General features: G+C 42.1%; 1 protein-coding gene across 1 annotated transcript in view; it reads left to right on the top strand.

The window, feature by feature from the left end:
* Positions 1–17,408, top strand: part of HECTD3 (HECT domain E3 ubiquitin protein ligase 3) — a 376,275-nt gene that overhangs the window by 341,807 nt on the left and 17,060 nt on the right. Inside the window, exons 18-19 of the mRNA XM_086952299.1 lie at positions 7,845–7,919; positions 8,305–8,386. Of these exons, the coding sequence (XP_086808425.1) occupies positions 7,845–7,919; positions 8,305–8,386 (157 nt within the window). The remainder of the gene's footprint in view (positions 1–7,844; positions 7,920–8,304; positions 8,387–17,408) is intronic.

The following is a 17,408-nucleotide window of genomic DNA, read 5'->3' as shown; positions in this document are numbered from 1 at the left end:
AAGATAAAACCCTCCGTTACACAAACTCTTATACCAGGCCAAGTCATCCACCCAAAGCCGCAATTCGTCCAAAAATCTTTGACCCTCAGTCTAGGTGAAGTCCCATATCCCTTACCTGACATATGGATCGAATCCAAAGCAAACTGGTGCTGAGTGTGCGTGTGCAGGTCCTATGAGTGGTCATGTCAGCCAAAGGATTCTACAACCCTCATGGAAGAGAAGTCCAATTCTTATACTTTAAAAATGTAAACTGAGCAGAGCTTGAAATTAAAGCCCAGTATCTTTCCGGAACCTACAAAGGAGACTCCCTTGGGGCACTTGTTGACCTTGTTAGACGAATGAACTCAGCAGGCTATAATCATTCCCATATTCCAAACAGGATTCACAAGGGGCCAGTCCCCCTTTGATCACTTCTTCACCATGACCTGCATATGCTAGAAAAATCCATCTCGATTTAAAATCCTCTTTATGTCTGCTTCATATACCTCAGTGCATATTTTGATTCAGTGGACAAGCCCCATTTGTGGGAGAAAGTACATCATGCTCGTCTAGACCCAACAGTAATAAACTTGATCACCGCTGTCAAAAAAGCTTATGGGCAAAAATTAGGTACATTGCCAGTAGGGCCCTTTCTGAAAGGTCAGCAACACTGCAAAGGAATTAGACACTGATCTATGTAGGCACGCTCTATGTAACATCTATCAGGTGAACAACAGTATGCTCTAAACCAGGGCTCTCAAAGGAGTTGCTGTGAGCTACTGGCAGCTATCCAGCTATCTGTAAGTTTCTCTTATGTTAAGTCAGTAAACTAAATTAGAAGCTTTTGCTGGTTGTGTTAATATATATGTACACCAAAACAGAAATGCTTGTATTAAAGATGAAAATGTGCATGTTCAGAATTCATAACTTTGTTTGGGGAATAATGGTTGAATTCCAAAATATATTTAATGCTTATATTTGAGTGATAAGTATCCAATGGTGTTATGGAGACCTATTACTAATATTATTAACTTGGTGCAAGGGACATTGCAGCTATGGCTTTTATGTCATAACCATATTGAGGCATTCCACACTGAAAGCATTTGCAGGTCTTGCGCCTAGTTTACATTACTGCTGCAACCATGCCTGGTGCACGGAGGTGATAGCTGCTGGTAATCTTCCATACGGTGTCCGCTAATGTAATCTTGTTTTATGTGATTACTGTTATATCTCTAATATTTTTAGAATCTCGGGAGAAATTTCACTAAAGATAAGTAGCTCTTAATACAGAAAAGTTTGTAGACCCCTCCTCTTCTAAATAGTAACTAAGTACCCCCCCCCCTTCCCTCCCAAAAAATAGACACAGCCCCTGACCAGTAAATATCTGTACTGTTATGTATTGGTTGGGTCTATGCTTAATCCCAACCTAGTTGACCCTTCTACTGTAAATGAACACTATCTGTAATGCATACCAGCCACTGGAATCAAAGTCAACACCCACAAAAACCGAAATAATTGCATTCAGACCCATGAAGAATAAATAGACTTGGGCATCTAACACGCAGAAAGGTCATGGCATGCTCATATGCTGACATCATTACTATAACCCTTGCCTTGGAAAAGCATATCAACTACCTGGTGAACGTGCGCTCTACAAATTACTTTTAACGTAACATAACCTATAACATAACGTCCACCAAGAATGGGCCCAAAACATGAACAGGAGGCACACATAGTTTTCATCTACATATTAAGAGAAAGCACAGTGCTGCTAGGACTACGTCTTGGATCCTATATGCTTAGATTGTGGTGTCTAATATCAAGCATGCTTGAAAGCAAGTTCCTGGGAGTACTAATAGGTGTAGCTCCAAGCACCCATTGGCCTGTTGTGTGAAGCAAACTAATCCATACATGACAAAACAGTCATTGATTGACATCCTCCCTTCCAAGCCCGAAGTGGCCTTAAAATGTCGATGGAACACACTAAAATATCTTGTCCACACTCGGATGGACCCTCAAGAAACTATTAGAAGCCAACTTTTAATTATCTCAGTGAAAAAGACCTAAGGGATGCAGCAAACAAACTATCTCGGAGAACACCCCTCCTGCTGCCTGAAAGAAAGGAAGGCCTTAATGACCTCTGACTGTATGATCCACAATCTTTGAAAGCTCCTAGCAACACTTAGGTGCACACAAACATAGAGCAACAGTAGCCAGCTCTCGGATGGCATTCTCTGAAAAGAGTGCGCTGCTTGATCATGTGCCTGTTCTCAAACTGATGAGAGCTAGACTCACCTGTATACATGACTCCACAGCATAAGAAGCAATGTGCTTCTTTCCATCAGGTACAAGCTAGTGTCTCCTCAGAGGTAACAATATTTGCTGTTTGAGACTGAAAGCCAGTGTCAGAATACATATTCCGATTAAACTACTCAACACAGCAGTGCCCTGCACCCATGGCTTCACTCTGCAAAATGACCACTTCCTGCTCTTCCAGTTCAAGTTTTGGAGATCTGCCAGACCCCAAATCCCAGCAAACTGCAAGCCATTTGTTGGCCTACATTCAAATCTCTCCTCCTTTGAGAAAAATGCAAACCTGTTGAATGTAATTGGGAACGGTGATATGAAATGCATTACATGTGCAGAATGCTCTCAATGCCAACTGGAAAATTGCATTAATACTGCTACATCTCTTTTGATTGTTGATCATGTTAAAAATATGTTGACAGGAAGACTGGCTTGTATTAGAGACGTTCTTCCATACTCTGTAGTTCACTGTCCATTAGCTTGTGGGACTCGGTTGTGCCCCAGACAAATGAAAGCCAAAACCTACAGTTTATGAGGAGTTCCTTAGAACACGGGGTAATCCATATGGTTGCCTGTTCACTAGCAGACAAAGTTTGAAGCGCTAGCCTTCTAGGTTCTAAATGTTGCTGGGATTCTGAAATGAAGTTGTATCAATGAAGAAGGTAAGAAATATTTACTTCAGGAACAGGCTATAGCTACCGACTGTCGGCACCTCACCAACGTTCAGGAGAACACTCTGCACATTAGGAGTCCATAGATTCATGATGTGCACAAATAGACCGCACACATCCCCCTCATTCAAAAAAACGAAGAAAAGAAATAAACAAAACAAAACTTAGTGTTTGAACAATTGGATGAACAAATGTACTAAGAGAACTCCATACTGAGAATGAGTCACAAAATACACATACATTCCCAAAGTTACCCAACAACGCCAGAGTCGGAGTGGGAGCCCTGGCAATTTTGTCAGAAAGTCCCCCTCCTGCAAAACCGGCTCTCCACCCCGCCCCTCCAGCCTACAGGCGAAACACCTGATGCCCGTTACGGCCAGTCCAGCCCTAAACAACTTCATCTTTGAAATAGCCAGGCAGGTGCCTGGAGAAACTAAACCGTGCAGGACAAAAAAATCCTCCTGACTAGTATTTGTAACGTATCATCATTTTTGCTAAATCCCGTGCAGATACACAATGCTTCAGGACTCATTGCCACTTTGTGTTTATTCCATGTACGACCATCGCTGATGCATATGGCTAGGGACACAATACGAACAATTTGCACAGAAAAATAATATTTTGCTTCTCCCTTTGCTTAATAACCAAGCTTCTTTATCCTTATCCAACAACCCACTCTTGCCTTCACACATCACCACGTCAACGTTGCATTTGTAAGCAGCTTGAACTTGCTCCCTAACATCAACTACTTTTCCCAATCGAGAAGGATTCATTGTGTGGTAACCCATCCATTTCCTGTTCAGTTTGGATCCCAGGACCTGACTTCTCAAAAACACAAAAGGCTTGACGCCAGTTATCACATTGGGTGTGTATTACAAGGCGCACAACATTTCACTGATGGCTCACCTCCAATTTAACTTATTGACAAAAGTGGAGATGCAATTGATCCTTCAGTGTGCGATTGACAAGTTTTGCTAGATCGTTAGTCCAGGAATGATAAAATAAAAATTCAGTTATGACTTATGCCTTGTTCAATTAAGAATGTACACATTACCTCAGACACCAATTGTTTATTGTTATCTGTCACCAATTCATTGGGATACCCTTCCCTTTCAAACTCTTCCTATGGAAAATCTATGATGGTTCGCTTTTCGATGTTCACAAACGCAACCTCCTGCCACTTAGGCATGTAGTCACTCAACACTGAAGCATACTTGGACACCTCCCCTGGATCTCTTAGGGGACCAGCAATGTCAAAACCTAACTATGACCAGGGATACATATCTGATTCCACTGGAATTATAGGCAATTGTTTCGTGACATGGCTTTTATCACTCAACAAACATTTGTCACAATCACGCACACAGTGCTCGTCAGACTTGTCAATACCTGGCCACCAATAATCCTTTCCGACCCTTTGTTGCATTGAACGAATTCCCAGATTACCCTCATGTGCCATTTCCAATTCCCTTTTCCTCAATTCACTCAGCACCACCTATTGCTCAACCCTTCACACAAAACCTTCTACACAAGTTGATTCATCCGCCACTTGAAAATAAGGCCCAAATTCAGTACACTTGGCATCTGGCCAATCACCACTCAGCCAACTCTTCACCTGAGGCAAAACAAAATAACGTTTGAGAGCATCCCTCCATTCTTGCTTCGAAATAGCTCCACTTGTTTTTTCCAATATTTGATACATGGTACCTACCACAATTTCATTCTCCTTCTTGCATTCTTCTGTAGTACTCAGCAGCATTCTGGACAAGTAATCAGCAACCACATTCTTCCTACCTGGGACATACTCTGCTTTGTTATAATACTCTACCAAATGATATTGCCATTTGGCAAACCTGGACATTGATCACAAACCGTTGGTGGAGTAGTAGAGCAATGTGTAACACAAGTAGAACACCCAAGAAATAAGTTCTAAAATGCTGAGTGCCCCAACAAATCGCCATTGCTTCCTATTCAATAGTGAAATAAGTTTATTTAATTGCTCGAAGTGCTCTAGAAGCAAATGCAATCACCTCTTCCCTGCCATCTCTCCTCTTTTGTAACAACAAAGCACCCAAACTGTCATTACTGGCATCAGTGACTATGATGATATTGGAATTACGAGGATTATAAGGTTTTAAAGGCAAAGCCTGAACAATATCTGATTTAATGGTTTCTACTGCAATCTGGCATTCTACGTTCCAATCATATGCACTGCCTTTCTTAAGTAAAATCCTTAAAGGTGCAGTCTTCTGGACAAAGAAAGGAACACGTTTAGAATAATCCACCAGGCCCAAATAAGACTTTAGTTGCTCCTTGTTCTTAGGGCAAGAAGTTTCCTCAGTGGCTTTCCAAATCTCCCTTTTTGATTGGTGTCCAAGGTAATCCTCTCAACTAAGTTCAAATGTACACTTATCGGCATGCAATGTTAATCGTTTATCTTTTAGCATAGCTAGAACCTTGGTGAGGCATTAGTCATGTTCCTTTACATTACCTCAGAATAACAGAATGTCATCCTGGAAATAAAACACCCCTTAGTAACCATGGAACATGAATCTCATTAGTCTCTGAAAAACTGAGGATGCTGACGCCAATCCAAAGGCATGTATTTGTAATGGAAGGCTTCTAAGGGGAGTAATAAAGGAAGTGCCTAGAATCCGCAGACAATATAACCAGGGAATATGCCGCAGACATCAAGTGTGATAAATACTACTCCTCCCTCTAACCTGCACAGTATGTCATTGATGTTAGATGAAGGTTTGCGATCAACAGCTGTTTTGGTTCAAATCGCGTAAATCCATACACAGCCTCAAAGTGAATTCACTTTATAGAGCTAGGACAATCTGAGACAGCCCCTCAGCACCTTCTATAGGTTCAGTAATATCAAGGTCACACAGCCCATTCAATTTAGTCTCCAATTCAGTTCTCAAACACAATTCCTGATTGTGAAATCTTGCAGGCTACAGGCTTGGTATCACTCTTCAATACAATCTTGTGCTCAAATCCATACTACTTGCCTAGTTTCTTGTTAAAAATGGCTGGAAAACGACCAAGCCAACCTTTACTGGAGGAGGACACATTCATGCAATTCTCACATCTGATATTGGCTAAACGGTACTTTGAAATAACTTGATCAGGGTGGTTTGGGTCCAGAATTGTATCTAATTCTGCCTGTTCGTCCCACCCCAGCATATCTGACCCATACTTGGCTACGTAGATCACACACATGTTTGTCTTACCATAAAAATTCCAACTGTCCATCAAAACTCCACCACAACCTCGATTTTGGCCTATCCATATGTAAAAATCTTTACAGAGGATGCTAATTCACAGGTTGAACTTTTTTGAATGGCTCCAACCCAATGGTAGTAAGAGTCAACCTAGAACCCACCATTTAAACCCACCTTGCATGGTTTCTTTTAATGTTGCATACACAGTTTCCACCAACACTGTTTTCAACAATATTGACATCAGAACTTTCATTTTCCACCCCCAGCACTAGGTACATTCACTATTATCCTATGTTGAACACAACTGACGGGGCAAACCCTTGCAAAATGACATCTCTGTTACAGTTGAAGCATGCTTGTGTTGATGCAGGCCAGTTCTGGGCTGACTATGTGTGGTTGTTGCTACCACACTCGAAACTACAACATTTTTCTTACATACATTCTCTTTTTCAGTCCTGTTTATATTCAGGTTTCGTTTCTGACCTGACCCTCATGACTTTCGTTGGCCCCTCATGTAGAGAGTGATCTCATTGCACTGAAAGTGGTCAGTAGGAGAAGACTCTTGATTGAATTAAGCATCCAAATTCTTAATCACTTTGACAATGATTATTACAGTTTCCAGATCTGTGTTTTCCATGAAAAGTACACACTCCTGAATTTTTCTATTGGATGTTCTCTCAATTAGTTGGTCGCAAAAAATCTCATTGTGCAAGTCCCAGTAATTACAGGGAATAGCCAAAGTACTCGAAGCTGAAACGAAATCATCAATGGATTCATCTGGTTATTGGGAGCTTTGTAAACATTTGTCGTTCTAGTACTACATTCTTACTGGGAGAAAACTGTTTGTGAAGTGCTTGTAAGACTGTAGTAGACTTATCTACATGATACACCGTCGCTTGTTCCCTGGCCTCTTCCTGCTGAGAAGGAATTCTTACCTCTACCAACGTGGTAGTGTTTTTAAATCACATCTGCTATCAGGATATAAGCTATGTTTCACTAGAGCCTTTGTTTTCTTATTATAAAGTGTAGTTACACATTTTCCCACAGAGCAGAATAGAAAAAACCTTTTGCACATCAGCCCCATAGATCTTTGTTTGGTAACTTCTTCCCAAGAGGTGGATACTGCAGCTGAACAGATATAAGTGTAAGAAACTGTTACTTCCTGAATTTGACTTTTGTAAGGTATTTTATATTCCTAACTCCTAGCCACTATTTACAATTCACTTGTGGCAACAATGTTGCCTCTAACCATTTTACTAAATTCAGAACTGAGGCGGTGAAGGGGCAGAAGAGGGGGCAAGAGTATGGCCACAATTCTCACCATATCCTGAATATGAAAAAAAATGCCCAAAATAACCCAAGAGTAACTGCTGAAAGTTTGATGGATTTTAAAATATTATATCTACTGTCAGATAAGTCTGCAGTCCTATGTAATCGGCATAGAATAAATTCGGTCTGTGAATATTTAGTCTTGTTTTAACACTCCAGCAGATGATTAAAACCTCTTAGTCTTAGCTCACTCTGTCTTCCACTTTTTTCTCACTCATTGGCTCTTGCTTTCTTGACTCTTCTGTTAGCTTACTCACCTTTGGTCTGCTTAACGACATGCATGCTTTCCGTGCTTACCCTGTTTATAATCATGTAACAATCTATCCAACAGCTCGATTTGAGGATCTGGAGCCGACAGACACCAGAGTTCAGTACTTCTGGGAAGCTCTTAACAACTTCACCAATGGTGAGTTTTGCACAACTCATTCTGTGCTGTATTTCCACGTATTCCTGTACAAAGCTGCTATTGACATCTATCTATCAAATAACCCTGTCATCATCTCTGACTATTCTTAGTCTATTCAGACCTCCTTTCTCTTACTCTGGTGGTCAGGATCTTTCTATCAGCACTGTGGTGTCATTATGCCCCTTACATCTCTCTCTATTGTCCCCCTGCATCTTTCCTCTTTGCAAAGGCTCCTCCCCCAATCCTCCCAACACGTCTATGGATACCCCTATATGTTTTTTCTTTCTTTCCTAGGATTTGAGTGTGGCAAGATTTGTTAATACATGGGGCCGATAGGTCATGCAGCTTCTCCTTTTCTCTGACATGTGTTCTTTTTTTCTCTCAGAGGACCGCAGCCGTTTCTTAAGATTTGTCACTGGCAGAAGTCGTTTGCCAGCACCTATATACATCTATCCAGATAAGTCAGGGTAAATATGCAGATATTTTTTTGACTTTTTTTTTTTGTCTGAAGCGCCTACAGTAAATCTAGGTAGTAGCAGGTGGCTGGAGATGTTGGGGTGTCAGTCTTTTTGTGGATTGTGGATTTGTTGGATTTACAAACTGTAACATTGAACTTTAATTATTGAACTGGAACACAAGCATCCCAAGACCAGTTTGGCCGATGTTGAGGCTCATCAGTCTGGTATCGCTTGGTTCCAGTCACACAAAAAGCAAGCGACCCATTTCGGGGTATACCATTGGCACTTAATGCATTACTGTGAAAACACAAAGCGTGATTGGAGACATGCTTTCAATAAGTCTAACCACAGGCAATCTCTCTGGATAGCATTCCAAACCATTGTTCTTTTGCCCACCATGCTACCTCGAATTAAACTGAGCTATTTGTAAATCAACATTGGTCCTGCTCCAATAGGAACAATCCAGCCTGAGCTGCCAATCTTAGTCCAGATCACAAGCAACGCAAGACCAGCTTCACCCTGATTGGGTCTCTGCAGTCGGATATAGCTTGGTTCCAGTGGCACAGTTAGCAAGGGACCCCCGTCTGGGCATACGCTTGACAACTTGGTGCATTACATCAAACACACAAAAGGGGATGGGAGGAATGTTTGCTATAAGTCTAACCACTGGCAATCGTTCTATTGGAGAAGAGCCACGACTGATTTGCATGTGAGTGGGTCTAATATGAGATAGCATGGTGGGCATAAAAACGATGGGTTGTAATGCTACCCAAAGTGATGGCCAGTTGTTAGATTTACTGTAAGCTTTTCTCCCATTACCTTTTGTGGTTTTGATGTTCGCACACTCAAATATACTATGATTATTGTTCAAATCTCAAAATATGTTGTGAATATCTGAAAAATGTTACTTGTATTGCAACCAGGAAGCGGTAATAGCTGCATTGTACAACTTCACATCGGGTACTGCAGTGGTAGTGCAAGGCTGTCTTACTGAAGCGGCACAGTACGTATAAATCTTTGCAAGACTAGCTTGTATATAGAGTAGATGCAGCACGAGCAGTGTCAGTTCAAGCATCCTTACTTCGGTGGATGTATTGGGCATACAGAGCAAGGAGACAACAAGCAAGAAGCAGTACAAATGTTTCTCTGGCGGACAGAGCAGTGTTATGTGCTCATTGTCTGCACTGTGCTATGCTATGTGTGGGCAAGGTGCTTAATTATCTCCCTAATAGAGTAGAATGTTCATTTGAAGGGTCCATGTTTTTTCCTCCCTTGAAGAGCGTTCCAGGGCTTGTCATTGGACAGTCCTGGGAGCATCTTGGAGCGAGATGTCATGTGGTGCACTGAATGAAATGCTCCTTTAATTAGCTCACCCTCCTGTGTCATTTTGAAGGATCCATTCTTACTTGGCAACGAGCTACCTTTAAATTGTTGTTCAAGTAATTTCAGCACCTTCTTACAGATCACTTCCCGAAGTCTACCGGATTGGTGATTTACTTTACTATATGTAGGAAGCTGATCTACTATGTGAAGAGTCACGGTGTTCCCTTATGAGTAGAAGGGGCTTGCCAAAGCAATCCAGAAGTGCTCTAATATGGGTAGTGTGGTCCAGCAGCCTTAGGCTTAACATAGAGGAGTGCAATACATCTGAAAATACAGACAGTGGTCCAAAAATGAGACCCACAACCCAAGGAGATCCACACCAATTTATAGAAATAACAAGCATCTTTATATATGTTTAAGCATCGGAAGAAAATCATTCAGGTAAAAAACTAGTTTTGCAGTGTTAACCTATGGGAGAAAAATCATATGAGGTTCTTGTCAGCAACTTACGGGACCCTTCTCCAGGAGTGAAGGTTAGTGGTGGTCAAGGTCCAAGGCAGCACCAGCAGACCACCAGCTGCACTAGGGCAACCAGGTGCAGAGTGCCAAACAGCAGCGGGTGCCCAATGGAGTATGGTTGCGGTAGAAAGAAGCTGTAGGAGGGAGACTATGAGGCCAGGCCAGTAAAAGCAATGTGTGTCTTTGGTTCTTGCGATGTTAGGGGAAGTGGGAATACCATTAGTCCTCTTCTTTCGGAACGGGGCGTCCGGGAGCAGGGGTTCTTTGGGGTGTCCGGTTTCTCCATCGGCAACACTCTCATTTTAGGGTGCCTGCAGCAGAGGCCGCAGGCAAAGGTGAGGAAGTCACTGGAGTCACTCCATACCTTGCGTGCTTGAGGATCACGCTGACCCCGTTGGCCCACTTCAACACGGGCGGAGGGGGTGTGGAGGGTTCATGTGCAGTATTGCTTAACCCCATCGAAATTTGGTGTGCCGGCGTCCTCTTAAGGGACATGGCCCGTAGAGAGGTCACTTGTTGTGCTTTCACTTTGTCTGCATCGAGACATGCAGCCTGCAATGGCAACCTTGCTTGATTAGGGGTCCTTTAGGGTGGCAAAATGTGTGCTGCTGCCCTTAGGGACATACTTTAGTACCTCAGACCTTTGGTACCTGGGGTACCATTTACTAGGGACTTAGGGGTTGCTAAAGGTTTTGCCAATTGGTGGGAACAATTGTACAATTTTGGTAAAGAGTTCTGACACTGGGGACCTCGTTACCAGGAACCCAGTGCTCTTCCATTTGGAATCACGTCAGTTACAGAGATTAAGCTTTCTGAATTTGTGTTCCCGTTACGGATCTTTCTCACTTAATGGCAGCTTACAAGGTGCGTTCCTGGGCCGCAAGTGTTCATCCTAGCAGCCCAACTCTGTGTCTAGCGCATAAAGCACATTTCTGTGTGTGAGTGCATAATTCTGCCTTTCGCATGCTCTTAGATTTACTCAACCACAGAAGCACTGGTAATCTCACCTTTTCAGCCAAGTGCCTTCTCAGCGTGGCAGCTCCTCTGCGCCCGCTGACTAACTCGAGTTCTTCGTTGTAAGACAGCTGATGGCTTCTCATTTACAATTCCCTTGTGATTGGGGATAGACAGCTCTACTGTGAACTGCACTTGTGTATTTCATTTTACACTTTAGAGATTGCTACTTCACTCACTCCTTTGAAATTTTCATTAAGCTCAATTTTAATGTGCAAAGAAATCCCCTCATAAGCAAATACAGAATGCAATTTTACCTAGTTCGTTTTTGCGTGGAGCTGGCAAGCCAAGTTGAAAATGGACTAAATGAAACCGATCGTTTGAGAGTTATCTAATTGCTGTGGATGGAACTAAATTTAATCCTTTAAGGAAAAAAGCTATTTTATATATTTGTTTAGGTAATGAGTGGCAAAGAATGTATGATTGTTTACCTCCTAAAATTCCTCCTGTGCCATTTGTATTAGATGAGTTCACTGAGGCTATCACCAAATTGGAATCTTATTTTAAAGATGGATGATCTTAGCATAATTGTAGAGAGACATAGGTTAATTTTACTCGACTCTAGGAACCGGATGAAACTGTAGATCGTTTCTTAGCTTACTTGAGAATACTCACCACCACTTGTGAGTTTTATGGCCGTTTGGCCAACTTCTTAGGAGACCAGTTGGTGGTAAATTGTTATGAAAAGAGAACCCAAGAAATACTTTTGTGGTGCAGATGTCCTAGCTTAGAGGAAAGATTAGAAATTGCCAGAGACATAAAAAGATCAATTATAGCTTCAAAAGAAATAGGCAAATATCAGCAGTTGGGTGAAACTGAAAATATCCGTGCTAGATATAAAATAGTTTCAGGCTCAACTCTCTCTGACAAGAAGTTAAAAAAGAATGTCCCAAAGACATTCCTCAATTCTGTTTTAGATGTGATTTCAAAAGTCATCTTGCAAGTTATGAACAGTGTTCTACCATTCGGAAACTATGCATGAAATGCAAAAAGTTTGGTCACTTCTCTTAAGCACGCAATAATGCTAAAAAAACGATTGCTTTGGTGAAGCAGCAACCATGTTTGGTAAATGGAGCCCTTGATTCTAACCAGAGTGGTTTAAGGGTGGTGTTGCTAATCAAAATGGTTGGGCACCTGTCTGTCAGGTGGCTATTGGATCTGTTGAAATTAGTCACAATAGACTTAGGTTCACCTGTAACTATCATTTCTGATGCTCTGTATTTGACCAAATGGAATCGTGTGGAATTTAAACCCCCAGACATATGTACTGTTGTATTTGTAGGATTGGAATTCAACATTTTGGGCTATTTTCATGAGAAAATGGCCTACAAAAATAGAATTATCCAAAGTAAAATGTAGTCAAGAGAGTGTACAGTGATTTAGACTGGAAGGATCAGGGTACCGAATTACTGGAAGCTATTAGGGCGGCTCCTGTGCCCAGTGACAAGGAACAATTGAGATCTTTTGTGAGGCTATATGAATAATATTCCAGAGTTGTAAAGAATTTGCTTTTCAGACAGAACCATTAAGAAAGCTACTGGAAAACGCTTAACTCTGGCTACCCCACTTTTCGGCTCAAATCGGTTTGGCAAACTATGGAACACTAAAGGGTTCGACAAGTGGGATCTTATTGGTATCTCCAAGGTCGGAGACATATGGGTGAAAGGACAGGTTAAATCATTTGCGGCCCTGCAGACAGATATGAATTAGGAGGGGCGGAATACTTTCGCTATGCCCAGATTAGACATGCTCTGACTTCCGTTTTCTCGGAAGGGGAAGAGATTCCGGACTCTACCCAGTTAGAGGATCGTATCTTGGATGGTCATCTGCCTGATAGCACCATATCCCTAGTGTACAAAAAATTGATTAATCATAGAGCGGACCCTTTATTGCAGTTGCGGAATCAATGGACAAGTGACGGCCTTAAGCTTGATGACGAAGATTGGCAGTCGGCGATCTCCTCTCCTAAGGAGGTCGCGATTCCAGCGCGATTGAGATTGGTGCAGCTTAAAATATTACATAGAGTATATGTCACGGGTCCCCGTTTGGTTTGGATGGGGCTATCTGAGATGGGTCTGTGCCGGAGGGGTTGTGGTCAGTTGGGGACGTTCCTCCATATCATCTGGGAATGTCGGGAAGTGTCTGATTATTGGAACAGAGTACATGCGGTAATGCAGGAGGTCACGGGTGTAGCCCTCTTACCAGGAGCCAGGCGTTGCTTACTCAATGTCTGGGAACCTACTGATCATAATGTGGCACAAACCGAGTGGGTGACTCTAGGGGCCATGATTGCCAAACGGAACATTGCACAGTTGTGGGGGTCTCAGAAGGCTCCTACTCTTGACTTGTGGGTTAAAAATATGAATTGGTGTATGTTCCGAGAAAAAACAGTGTACTTGGCTCGAGGGTGCCCCCGGAAATGGAGCAGGATTTGGGGCCCTTGGAATAGATATAGCGGGGATATATGTGTACCACCAGTTTCCGAGGTCATTGATGTCCCTGACCGCCTTATTTTATTGAGTACTTTCGATGTTCCTCTGTGTCCTCTCCGCCCCCCCCTCAATATCTTGTTTATTTGTACCATTTGAAGATATGATGCTCTACCCTCGTACAATCTTCACTTTCCTATGTATTGTATTTGCCTTGCTTGTTTTTCTTAAATAAAAAGAAACATAAAAAAAAAAAATAAAGAAAGCTACTGGAAGGGAGTGTTAAATTCCTTAAAATATGTGATAAGAAAAGCTCCTGTTCTACAGGCTTTTAATGACGACGCAAAATCCATAGTTACAGTTGACGCAAGTGGGACATGACTTGGAGCAGTGTTAAATCAAATGGTGGAAGGAAAGGTGAATACTGCGACTTTTGCCTCAAGGAGTTAACTTAAGGCAGGAAAAAATACTGTACAAATAGGAAGGGAGGCATGGGCCGTGTGGGGGTCACTCCCTGATTTTCCACTTGTTTGGGAGCAGGGAATTTACTTTAGTGACAGATCATAAACCCTTAGTTTATCTTTTAGGGATGGTAATTTTAACAAATCCAGTCGCAGGTTAGTGAGATTTGTGGCCAAAATGTAGGAATTCGTCTTTAACATTAAACACATCCTAGGAGGGAAATGTTCTAGACCTGATTTTCTGTCTAGGGCCAGATGTAGGTAAATGAGATTTACCGATTTTTAATTACCGAATTTTACCGATTCGGTAATTAAAAATCGGTAAATCTGAGGGGTGGATATGTAGGAACATCCAGATGTTCCTTTTACCGAATCGGTAAATATCTGTATTTACCGATTCGGTAAATACCGACCGGTAATGCCCCATTCATTCCTATGGGCTTTGAAGCCCATAGGAATGAATGGGGCATTACCGGTCGGTATTTACCGAATCGGTAAATACCGATTCTGACAAGGGTGCAGGGGGTGTCACTTTGACACCCTCTAGCACCCCCAAAAAAGGTTCGGGGCCATGTGGCAGGCATACCTGCCCTAAGGGCAGGTCTGCCTGTCATATGGCACAGGTGTGCATGCACACATGTGCATGCACACCAGAATCGGTATTTTACCATCAAATAGTATTTGATGGTAAAATACCGAATCTGTAATGCTTGTGGGACTCAGAAGAGTCCCACCTACATATCAATTTTACCGAATCGGAAATAATACCGATTCGGTATTTTACAGAATCGGTAAATTTACCGATCGGTAAATTTACCGATTCTGTAAAATACAGGGCCCTACATCTCAAATTGCATTTACCGGTCGGTAACGGCCGAATTCGGCCGTTACCGACCGGTAAATGCCTACCTACATCTGGCCCGTGGGGATGCCTCTGAAGATGTCACTTCAGATGATCTTGAAGGTGTGGATGTGTTCTAGAGTTGTCCGATGGTGTTCTAAATTGCGGAAGTAGTAGTTTCTCAGAGAGAATGGAAATAAGGAGCTTAAGAGGAGTGTTGAAACTTACTGAAATTATATAGTAATCAAGGCTGTCCTAAAGCTAATAACATTCAGGAAGAAGTGACACTGTTTTATAAAGTTAAGGATGAACTTGCTGTGGAAAGTGCATTCGTTTTATGAGGTAACCTGTTAGTGCCATCTGTGAAGCTAAGAAACAAATTAGTAAGATTTGCCCATGGCGGTCATGTATGTTTGTCTGGGTCTAGAAAATGATTAAGGCGTTTATACTAGCGGTCGGGAATGGATGCCGAAGTGTAATTGATGGCTGCAAGGCGTGCTGGATTCAAAACAGCAGATACATTCTTACATACATACAATACTTCTTTGTCACCAGTGGAATTTCCTTTGCCAATCTGGGAAAAGTTAGGTATGGATGTTTATTGAGCCTGTGTTGCCACTCAAAGAGAATTTGAGATATGCTTTACTGATCTTTGATTACATTCCAAATGGGTGTATCATAGTTTTTTGAGTGGCCCTAATAACAAAGTGGTGATTAAAATTCGGAGAAGTTGTTGCCCAAAATGTTAGTCACATTTAACGGTGCGCAATTTAAGACTGAAGTAATGGAGTTGTTTCTTGCTTTGCTTGGTCTTCGACATTTAACAGTTTCATTGTATAGTCCTCAAGGCACTGGTGTGTTGGAGAGAGTGAACAGGTTTATAAAAGAGACCATTCAAATAGCATTGCCATCAGGGTCAGATGTTCAGTCTGCGGTTGAGAAGAGATTGTGGAGTTATAATAGCACACCACACACGACCTCAGAAGTTGCACCTGTTGTTTTGTTGCAAGGTAGACTTTCGTTAAACGAGTTGTGTCCTGTTCGGGTATTGGATAGGACTAGAGATTGCCTAAAGTCCAAGAAAGAAGGCAAAGTTTAGTAGATTCTGAACAGAGAAGCAAGAAAAGATATGATGAGTCAAAGAAAGTAAAGGTTGTGGATTTTTAAGTGGGAGATAAGGCCTGAGTCAGACCGCCAGGGTCTGTGAAAAGTGACCAGTCAGTTTTATACCAAGTCCATGGTTACTCACATTAGCAAGCATGCACCCACAGTGGAAAATGGGCATTGATGGAGCAAGAGGAATGTTGCCAAGATTAACCCTGGTGGGGGAACGAGTAATGTTTTAGTGTACAAATCCAGTGCCTCTAGAGTGCCGGGTGGCCAGAAGTGTGATGATTTTAGTGTGTTCAGGAGAGCCGGAAGGGCAAAGCGCTAAGTCTAGTAGTTCAGGTTATGAAGTGACCAGAAGAGATGATTCTTGTGTGGATGGCGAAGTGTCACTTGTCTGTCGGACTGATGGAAACAGTAGATTTGAGGAATGCAATGAACCAGTTTTGTTGAGATATACAAGTGCAAGAAATAAAAACAAACCTAGATACATTAGCGAATTTATTTTGTCATAAAAACTTAATTATTGGAAAATATTTAAAAGGAAATGTTTCATGGATATATCTTATAATACTTTTGTAACTCTGTTTTATTTTAGGGAGGTTGTGATTCAAAATGTTATCTGTGTGGACATAAGATTTTTGAGTATACAATGTTCATTTGTTTCTTGTATATGGTGAAGATGTATTGTGACTTAATGCCGACTGTGTGGTGCTCACTGTGGACATAGTGTTGTACTACCTCTTTGACGGAGTTCATTTCAAGATTCCATGTTTTCGCCTCTCTTCAAGACCATTTTATGGACGGTACTTACACAGTCCTAGGAGTAGCTTGGAGAGAGACGTTGTGGGCTCTTGCTCTGGCTTACTGAATAAACGTTGCTTTAATCAGTTCACCCTCCTGTATCATTTTGAAAGATCCAACAATCAGCCTTAAATTGGCATTGGCGGTGCATACGTCCTTCACACGAAGGCCCAGCACAGCAGTCGCAGTGCAAGCTTCCCCTTGCACTGTGTGAACTGCAGTCATACAAAAAAGAGTAGAGGGAGAGTTTCCTTCACACACACACAAGGGACAATTGTAGCACGGAAAGTTGCAGTGCAAGCTGCCCTCACCTAGAATGGGGAAAGGACATGGTGCAGGCAACAGCAAGTATCATATTAGCACACACAGCAGTTGCCGAGCGAGAGTGCAAGCTACACACACACTTGAAAAGTACAGTACAGATTGCTGCAGTGCAAGATTCGCACAATCCCTCAAGGCAGGTGCACAGCAGCAGAGCAAGAATCTGAAGCAAAGTCAGCAAATGTAGAACAGGACTGCTGTCTATACACACA

The sequence above is a fragment of the Lissotriton vulgaris genome, chromosome 1_1, assembly GCF_964263255.1.
Source record: "Lissotriton vulgaris chromosome 1_1, aLisVul1.2, whole genome shotgun sequence".
NCBI lineage: Eukaryota > Metazoa > Chordata > Amphibia > Caudata > Salamandridae > Lissotriton > Lissotriton vulgaris.
The sequence above is the reverse complement of the archived record's forward strand: the minus strand, read 5'-3'. Positions and strand labels throughout refer to the sequence as shown.